Consider the following 10,205-nt stretch of genomic DNA (forward strand, 5'->3'; position numbering starts at 1 on the left):
TAACCCAAGAATAGCAGTAAATTGAATCAATGATAACATTGGAAACAACAAACAATCATAATAATCACAATCAATCTAATTTATTGCAAACCGTTTTACCTTTTACACGTCAAACTCGGGTAAAGGTAACTCTATTACCAGGACAGGCAATATGATTAATTTGATTTTTTTAATCATTTTGGATTCGCCATTTTCAAGGTTCGTTAAAACCTTGATCTTGATTTTTCATCTCACCAAGACACACAATCAGCCCGAAAAAATCAATCAATAATCAATCAATCAACAGTAAATTAAATAACAAGCTCAGCCTTTGTTAATTTTTTAGATTCACAGCTAACCTGATCTAATTGCATTAAAGTCTGTTCGTTTCTTTGTTGGTTATTTTTACCAACCATTGATAATATGATTTTTAAAATGATCATAATCAGTGTATTATTATGTTAATACACTTACAATTGGAGTTGTAACACGCGTACAAGTTGCTATTTGATGTTGGGATAAGATGTGTAAAAAACACACGTAAAAGTCAATGGAATGAGGAAGCTTGGAGTGAATGTAAAAAAAACATTGTTAACATTGAAAATCAAATTGTGATTATAAATTAACTGACTGCAAAATAATACAAACTGACTGTGAATGACCCTCAATTTCACCCTGTAACTGTGACCGTGTTAGATGCATCTCTCCTCCTTGCTGTTCATTGTTACCCATTGTTTTGATGCACACTTGATCAACACACACTTAACATCATGTTATTGTTGCTTTATTATTATTATATCTTGATTACACTGATAATAGTGAAAGTGACATTTACAATGAGCATCCCACTGAGTAAATATGTGTGTTGTCAATGGCTGTAGCATTATAACCTCGTGTCACCCTCTTCATTATCATCATCATCTTCATTCCTCTTCTTTAACCTCTTTTCACTTTCGCTTTTTTTCTCTCTCTTTTTATGCTTCTTCTAGTCTCAATTATATTCATCACAATGGAATAGGAAAAATGTGCAAACAAAATGTCAAATTTTGAGGCTTGATGGATCCATTGATGGGCGCATGTAATTGTTTGTTTCAACCGTTCATTTTTAAGGATAACTAGTGCCGATACATTTACCATGTAAAAGATCGGCTGATTATGGTTCAAGAATCACAACAATATGGATCAAGAAAATTATTCAACCTCACAACTTTGACAACCACAAAAATACTTTAATCATATGTTTTACATTACATTTGCAAATCTTTATTGATTGGAAATCTTATGAAAACAAAATCATTTGACCAACTAAACATAAGAAACAGTATCAGTCTAATTTACCAATTATCAGCAAGGCAATTAGACTAAGAATTGCAAGTGATGAAAACTGTAATTGAATGATTTACCCGTCTTTACTATTTCACTTTTAAATAGTGATTTTAATTACTTTGAATACCTTATATCCAACTGATTTATATTGACTATTTGGATGCTCTTAAAGGATAAAAAATTGTATAAAAATTTTAATTCTACCGGTTTACTGGCTTAATTTTATCAACAGATTTCTGCTTGCTGTTGATTCCTCATGATGAAACACTCAATCAATCATTGGTAATCTTTCTGGATTCTTCTGCTCGTTTTTGTCACCATTCAATGCTATGACACCAGCTGCGGAATAATCATTTGTAACGATTTCATTTGAATCGAAAGGTGATGCAGAAACTGTACCATTTTTGCCTATCTTATCCGTTGTATTAGATGGCTTGGTCAAGGAATAGACAGGAGGTGAGTATTCAGATATTGATGATATTGTGGTAGTGGAGTTGGTGTAGTTAAAAACTCCTGGAATCAGTGATGTTTTTTGTGTAACTGTAACTGTTTGGTTTGCGGAATAAGCTGTTGAAAGCGATGTATTAGAAACCACCAATGTAACATTAGTACCATTCTGGAGTTGAAGTGGAGTTTGAATTCCTGGTATCAATTCCGTGGTATTTATACCTTCATGATTATTCTGGCTTTTAACATTTAGTACCTCTGTTGTATTAACTGTAGTTGATTGGTTTTCATGAGTGGAATAATCAGAAAAAGTATATTTTACACTTGAAATTGTTGAATTAACTTTAGCAGAAAGCATAACTGCAGTATTATTCTGGTGTTGGAGTGAAGTTGGAGTTCCTGGCGTCAATCCCGTAGTGTTTCGACTTTTGTTATCCGTTGTAAAATTTGATTTATCTTGATTCGGATCTACTGTGACTTTTGTTGACATTTGGGTAGTAAAGTTGATGGTATTTCTTATTCCTTCAGTCAATAATGTTGGTTTGTTTGTGCTCCCAGTGGATTGTGTTGTATCGTTGGTCGATTGATTTCCATTAATGGAATACTCAGAAGATGGATATTTTTTGGTTGAAACATTTGCACCAAGCTGCATCATTGGTGTACTTGTAACCTCAGTAAATTGATTATTGCTGCTTGAATTATAATTCATGGACTCATTAACAAAGTTTCCAATCTGAGTAGATTTCGCATAAACAGCTTTCCCAGTATCTTGTGTGGAAGATGATGAGTTGGCAAAATCAAGTTTCGTTATTTCCGTTGTAGGGAGAGGAGTAAAACGATTTACACTCGCTTCTGTGACCACAATAGTGCTTCTAGTACCATTATAACTACTTTCAGTCTCACTTAGGACACCAGCTGTCTCATTGAGTGTCGGTTTTACAGAGACTTTGGTTCCATTGCGTGCTTCTTTAATCCCATCAAGAATATTTTTAGAGTATTCAGTAGATGTGGTTGAAGCAGCTGTAATATTACCCGCGACTGCTGAAGAATTGCTTTGTGCAAAAGTAAGCATTTGTTTCTGAGTTGGAGGGAGTGTTGACTGCCCCAAACGCGAGTCAATTATGTTTGTTTTGTTATCGCTCGGACTCATTTTACCTTCCAAAAACTCACTCGTTTCATTGGATGAGTTGGAAACCATCATTTCTGATCTCCATGATTCAGTAGTTATAAACGGCAAAAAACTGCTAAACAACGTATCATTTGAATCGGTAGTTTCTGTGTCCATTCCAGTGACATTTCCAGAGTAATTTCCAATTGATGGATTGATGGCTAGCGTCACATTTACTCGATCACTGTTAGCTTTCGATGTATCCAATTTTTTCGTCTCATTTGCTTCAATTTTCTTAATTTGTCTTTCTCCATCCAAGTTTCGTACAATTGTTTCATTTAGATTCAGCGGCTCCAATAGCTGAATTGTTACATTATTTTTTGTAGTCATATATTTACTTCTGTTTTCGCTTCTTGTTTCACTTTTTGAATTGTTGGTGTCCAAAGTCAATGATGAGATTGTTGAAACATTATCCTTTTTAGATATTAATGAAGGAATCAATGAATAAATTTTAGGAGGCATTTGGCTGTTGAGTGTATCGCTGGAATTAGTTGAGTTGTTTACTTGAGTTGTTACATTGCCGTTCCATTGATGAGTTGTATCATTGTTGTGTAAAGATTTCATTTCAACTATGGATTCTGGAGGATCTGCTGTTGCAATTATAGTTAATCCTCCGTTGTCTTCTGGCTCTATGTATTCTGGACATGGATCCATTCGCTCTTTGAATCCGGGATAACAATCATCTCTTACAACCCAAAATGACTCTAAATAAAAGGCACTATTGACATAACTAGACATTGATATGTCAATGGTTATACGAGTGTGAGAGTACATTGAAAAAGGAACAGAAATTTTCTTGACATCACCATCAAAATCCTCCGATATATAACAAAATCTGACTTCATAGTCATCTGATTGTGTTATGACTATTAAACTAATCAAAGCTTCTCCAGTAATTGCATAACGTATCATCAAACAATGTGGTGAAGGACCATAAGGTGGGATGAGTAGATCACTGACCAATCGCCCGGAAACAACTGGAGATTGGTTATTTTTTAGTAGCCATGAATCTCCTATTTCTGAATCATGAAGGTAATCTAATTGGGTAAAGTATGAAGAGTTGATATTGTTCAATGAACAAGCGTATCCTATGAAATTGCAAACGTTGGCCGATGATGGTACAATTAAAACTAGAATCAAAATTGGAATAATTGAAACATTTAAAATCATGTTACAGGTTTACATTAATAAATAGGTTGAATGTTACAATTGGTGTTTTGATAATTGCTGTTACTTGATAGACTGGCTTGAAAAAAATATGTCGAGTCTGATTTGAAGAGTGCCTAAAATAATTATATTGCTATCAAGGATTAATTATAAAGATTAAAATGTAACTATAACCCGTTAACAACTTAAACACTCACTTGACTTAGGTACTTGATGGTTATTGATGGTTATTGTTATGCTGAATAAGCTTTTTTTAAATGAGCAAAGGTAATAATTGTATCAATGCAAATTCAATTGAATGAAATAATTCTTAAAGTAAACTTGAGTCATTGATTGGTGAGTGAGTAACAAGAGAATGTTAATCAGAATTTACTGAATAGATCGTGCAAATTGCTTTAAATTACAGAAGTAAATGCAGAGTTTAAATATGTAGACATCATTTCCAAATCGATCAAATAGAGAAAATGGTTTAATAAAAAATAGATTTACATTGTGTCAATTAATCAAGTTGATCAGATTAATCTTGTTGAGAATGTTGGTAAGTTTCTGGTTAGAATATTTCAAATTTGATTTTACAGATAAATCACCAAGGAAAAATAGATAAGTCAGGTTTATTTGAAAGGAATTGTAAAAGTTTCTGCTCTTAGTCTTGATTGATTCGATGATCCTTGTTTAATTGCAATTTCAGTTATGTTTACGTCTTGCATTTCTACAGGATAAGATGACTTTAAATGCGGCCGGCAAAGTGAATTACGTCCTTGAAGGATACTTAATCTCTTCATTGGATCTTCAGGATCAGGTTCACATCGGCCATTTTTGAGATCAGTTAAATTTCGAGGATCCATGAATTCACCTTCTTCATCAGCCATCGCCAATGCACGTCCAGTTCCTGGAGGAAGAGGACGCCTTTTTTTAATTGATTCAAATTGGGATGATCGAGTTGAACTGGCAGATGAAATCGATGATGAGGCGTAATGAGTGTGATTAGCTGAATTTTTCACTGCTTTCGGGCAAATAGGAGTGCTAATGCTGAAGGTAGCATTGGGATTGATTTGGTTTGTATTAGATAAGGTATTTGATGATTGATAGGATGAAGATGATGATGGAGGTGGTGGTGGTGGCATTCTGACAGATTGAGAAAGAATAAATTGTTCTCTTTGTAACATTTTTTCTAGATGTCGGTTTTCTTCGGCAAATCGTTCTTTTGTCCTTCTTTCCATGATAAAAGATTCATCAAGTATCTTAACCTCATCCTGCAATTCGGTATTTTTACGAGACAATTCATGAACGATCTCTTCGAGGTCTGAACACCTTTTCGTGAGTTCACCATTGCGAGTAATCAAATCATTACAGGTTTTCCTTAATGATGTCAATTCCTTCTCCCATATTGTAGACTTTTGTTCCAATTTTTTAATTTGCTCTGCGGACCTTCTTTTATCAGCCTCTCTTTTAGTAATGCAATTCTTTAGATCACGATAAGAGTCACTTAATCGGCTTTTAGTCAAGTTTAATTGAGCGTTTAAAGTTTCCACTTCTTGTTGCAGTCGATCCATGCTTAACAGTTTTGTCTTGAGCTCGTCAAGTTCGTTCTTCATCCTATCATTTGAAATTTTCACTTTTTCCAATTCTTCTTCTTGATCTTTCATCATCATTTCGGTGAAAAGGGAAATTGGTTCAGCATCTAGAGCAGGAGCTTCGACGCTGAGTGGTGTGAAGATTCCTGATTCATTCAGCAAATCTTCTTTGCGTTGTTCTTTGAGACTTTCCAAAGTCTGTTGTAGTTCCTCATTTTCAACAGAAACTAATTTATATCTTTGCAGTAGATCTTCATATTTGGCTTTTAGATCTGTATAATCAACAAATTCCTTTGCAATATTTTCCATGTCCTTCATGGCACCTTCAAATTTAGCACTTAGATCCTGGTTACTATTCCACGAGGAGCGAAGTTCTTCTTCCAAATCCTTAACTTGACTTTGAGCAAACTTTAGATCACTTGAAATAGACTCATGTTTGACTTTGAGCACTTCGAACTCACTTTTGAGTTTGTCATGGACTTCCAGGCTAACCATGTTGGCCATCTCGTCATTTTGTAGGTGAACTCTTTTTCTGACAACTTCCAGCTCTTCTCGAAGTTTTCTTATCACAGAATCCTTGCTTTTTGCTTCCAGTTCCATGTCATCAGCTCGAGCTCTTTCATTGTTATATTTTTTTCTCATATCCATCAACTCTCGGTTCATGTGGTACTCTTTATTATTCTGAGACTGGCACCGATTACGGTCCCGTAAGGGAGTCTTTATCATTGGAGTACTCATCTTTGTTGACTGAAAGGGTAAAGATAACCAAGAAACTGAGAGGATAAGAAAATTAAACAAAGGATTAACAGTTACTAAAATTTAAATAAGTGAACAACGCTATTAAAAATAAATTAGAAAACAGAATGAAGAAACACTGACATTAAAAAATAAAGATAAAAAACAAATTAACGCTTACCAAAATGTTTAATCCTTAATAACGAACACAATAAAGTATCTTATGTTTTGTACTCTTTTTCAAAAAGAAAAAAGTCGTTAATCTTCACTTTCGCCTGCCAAAAGATGGCGATGATTTTGAAAACTTTTAATATTCCAGTTGAGTAAAGATTAAAGCAAAGCTTTAACTTAAATAAACAGAAACCAATAACAACAATTAAAGTAACACTTGATTTAGGAATTAATTTAATTAAAAGTTAATCATAAACAATTAATTGTCAAAGTTAATGAAAGTTGATCTTTGAATCAGTTACCCAAATTATTTGAATCCTCGTTACTATGGTGGCGAGGGAGGTGCTTGTTGAGACAATTTCTTTCCCCTTATTTTGTTTACTAATATGCATTTGACCATTTAGGAAATCGCTATTTGTACTTTTTCATTGTAAAATTAGGCTCCGAGACTATTTTTACTCGAAGTGCTTTTCTTGTACCATCTCATGTTGAGCTCTCATTTAGAGTTTAATTATAGCTATTTTAGTTTTTTTTTTAATTAATTGGACATTATATGTCACACAGGTTTAAAAGTTAATCGTTATTTAACCATATTAATCTTATAAATGATATAATTTAATCCGTGTGTTTAAAATTCAGTGTTTGTGTGAAAAACTGAAAGTTTACTCAAACAGGAGGAAGTTGATCAAAGGAAAATACAAATATTAACTGAAAACTCTCTTCAATTTCTCATTTCTCATATAATTATTGTTATTAAATCAGTAATTCTAGTTATAATTGTGATTATCACCAACGAAAGTACAAAACAAAACTACCGCCAGAAGCTGTTCATCCAATGAAATCAAGTATCATCTATCAAAGTATTGAATCCAAGGAGATAACTCCTGTGTAAAAATAGGCTTTACCGACCATTTAAGATTTAGTTTCACTAAACCGGCCTTTAATCTGGCGTTTATTTGTTTGTGTTTACGTTCTTAGTCATGTTTATCAGTTCCAGAATTGTAACGTGCTACTGATTTCAACCATAGTTTATACCAAGATGGAAAAATTAAGGGTGAGACATAAAACTTTTGAGAAATAATCAGCTTTTCCACATTTGTTTTTGTTCAAAGTTGAACATTTTTCATGCTTTAATATGAAATTTCAACATGTGATCAAGACAATATTTACGCAGAATTTATCTGTATCTTGAACTTGAAATTTATCCATTTGTCCAAATCTTTCTGAAGAATTTTTTAAAGTTCAGATATGATTCTTGTTGTTAGTAAACTCTCGGAGATATTGAGTTTGTTTTCCATGGTTATTGTCTTTGTTTTTCAAGTTGTTTTTTTAGTTCGTTCTCTATTTTGTTTGTATATTGTTTCACCTTGAAGACTTTAGACTTGATCTTGATATCTTATGTTTAGCTGTGGTGATTCAATCTTGTCTAAATTTTTATTAATTATTATCGTCATATTGATAGTTTATCTTTCATATAGGGTCTTGTCGATTATGAAGATGACGAGGATCCAGGATCTAGAGATGGTGAAAAGTCCATTTCTGAGGAGAGAAAAGCTGATGGGCCAGATTTGGAATCAAACATGAATCCTTCCAATGATGAGAATGACTCAACATCTCGTGATAAGAAAGACATTATAGCTACAGAAGGTGATAAGAAAGTATACAATTCTGATGACAGGAATGTAGAAGAGAAAAATAGTCAATGTGAAAAATCCGATGCTTCTAAAAAGCATCAAAATGATACTTTTGATAGCAAAAGAAGTAGCAGAAATGATAAGGTGCCATATAAAAATCGTTCTTCTCACAAATCTTCCAGAAGATCCCGAAGTAGATCCCATGAGGATGACCGTCATAGGAGGAAGGATGATCAGCGTGATTATCGTAGATCATATCGCTCTAATGATAAGCATTATCGTGATACAAGGAAAGAAGAATCCAGAGATTTCTCTAGATCGGATCGTGACAGAAGGAAAAGTGATAGAGAACATGAAGACTCTAAAAACCGATATAGTCGTGATTCAAAAAGTTCAAGTGGACGAAGAACTAATCACCGTGATTACAAAGACCACCATTCTAGTGATAATCGAAGCTTCAGAGAATCCAGAGATATATCTCGTTTAAGTTCTTCCGATTTCTTATCAAAAGAGGCTCACACGAAAAGGCATGAAAATCACTCTAAGGAGGGTTCATCTGCTAATATCTATGATGATGATGAAGCTCGTAGGGAAGAAAATTCGAAAAAGTCAAGTTCAATTCATCCATTACCTTCAGTTAGCGGTGATTTTGTTGATGGGTTAGTCAACAAAGACAAAGCTTCAGATACTAGCTACTCCTCTCCATCATCAACTTTCCCTGCATCTCAACCTTCGTTATCATCATCTTCGTTAACAGCATCAACAACTTCAGCAAATGTACCTAGGTATTATAAACAAGCAACTTTCAATGCAACTAAATATGCGATTCAAGAAGAGAAGAAAAAACTTCTATGGAGCTCAACCAAAAAAGATGATTCTCAGGTAATTATGATTTTCACTTGGTTTGACTGTAAAATCTGTACTTTCCTGCCAAATTGACTTACAATTGTAATATTAATAAGTTTACTCCTCTAACTATATCTTACTTTCTCCATTAGTCAAAGGAAACTCCAAAAGTATGGCATGGACTTCAGTTCTCAGGAGCTCAGGGTCAACAAATGACTGAAAAGTTTCTCAAATTGATGGGCAGTAAAACTACTACTGCTCCCGATAAAATTGAAGATCAAGATTCAATGGTTAAATATCAAGAAAATTTATTTAAAGATTTGGACAAGCAATACTCTTTAGCGCGAATGTCGACCCATACCCATCGAGGTATAGGACTTGGCTTTTCGTCTCATCCCTCACCAAAATGATTGCGTTTTGTTCGCTTTTCTTTCAAAATTAAGCAAAGCGAGCTACTATTTCATAATACAAAAGTACTGTAGTACATTATTTTGTACATTAGTCGTAATCTCTTTCGTTCTTTCTGTATTTTGTATCAATGTTTCGTTGATCTGTCCGTATTTAACGTTAATTTTATGATTACCTCAGTTTTCAAAAGTTTGCTTTATTGAATAACTTGCTAATGACAAAAAAAAACCTAAATTAAAATTCTTTATTGTAAACGTTATTTTTTCTTCAATTTATATTCTTTATATTTCTATATTCTTCTATTGTAATATTACTTTGTCTCGAGACTCTTAGAAAAAGCTTTTTCGCTGGAATCACTTCGAAACAATTTCTGAATCATAGCTCTTTAGGGGTTTATTTCAGTTTAAGTTAATGTTTGAAGTTCAAACTTTGAAAGGATTAGGTTTAAATTCATTAAACATTTAACTTTATGAGGCAGAGGCAGTGGTGATAGGTTTAAAATTTTGACCGCAAAATGTATGAAATTTGCGCTTAAAGATTTAGATAAAGATTTCAAACAGTTTACAATTCTGGGATTTTCAGTTTGGAGAAATGTGATTATAATATGCGACATTTTTCAGATCAGTTGTTACGAAAGTTTTATTGAAACTCATTGAAATTGATGTATTAATAAGAATAACTTGATCGCGTGATGGTAATTATTTGAAAATAATCTACAGTAGAGTCTCCACTTAGGTTGTACCCACTTAG

The 10,205-nt window shown here is 33.4% G+C and overlaps 2 protein-coding genes across 3 annotated transcripts; one reads left to right on the forward strand and one right to left on the reverse strand.

The window, feature by feature from the left end:
- Nucleotides 1-4,526: 4,526 nt before the first annotated feature.
- On the reverse strand, nt 4,527-6,618 carry LOC107365329 (uncharacterized). Its single transcript, XM_015932814.3, has 2 exons — nt 6,578-6,618; nt 4,527-6,434 (listed from the first exon to the last, which is right to left on the reverse strand). Exon 2 carries the CDS (start codon nt 6,397-6,399, stop codon nt 4,699-4,701), a length of 1,701 nt encoding a protein of 566 aa, XP_015788300.1. The 5' UTR covers nt 6,400-6,434; nt 6,578-6,618; the 3' UTR covers nt 4,527-4,698.
- An 855-nt stretch (nt 6,619-7,473) lies between these two features.
- LOC107365357 (uncharacterized) lies at nt 7,474-9,714 on the forward strand. 2 transcript variants are annotated; one of them, XM_015932850.3, is made up of 3 exons: nt 7,474-7,621; nt 8,030-9,083; nt 9,200-9,714. In XM_015932850.3, exons 2-3 carry the CDS (start codon nt 8,148-8,150, stop codon nt 9,455-9,457), a joined length of 1,194 nt encoding a protein of 397 aa, XP_015788336.2. In that variant the 5' UTR covers nt 7,474-7,621; nt 8,030-8,147; the 3' UTR covers nt 9,458-9,714. The 2 variants fall into 2 exon arrangements, with proteins under 2 accessions (XP_015788336.2, XP_015788335.2); XM_015932849.3 differs by having other exon boundaries at nt 8,046-9,083.
- The last annotated feature ends 491 nt before the right edge of the window (nt 9,715-10,205 follow it).

This window comes from Tetranychus urticae, chromosome 3, assembly GCF_039701765.1.
Source record: "Tetranychus urticae isolate SD_2017Ah chromosome 3, NJAU_TeUrti_SD_1.0, whole genome shotgun sequence".
NCBI lineage: Eukaryota > Metazoa > Arthropoda > Arachnida > Trombidiformes > Tetranychidae > Tetranychus > Tetranychus urticae.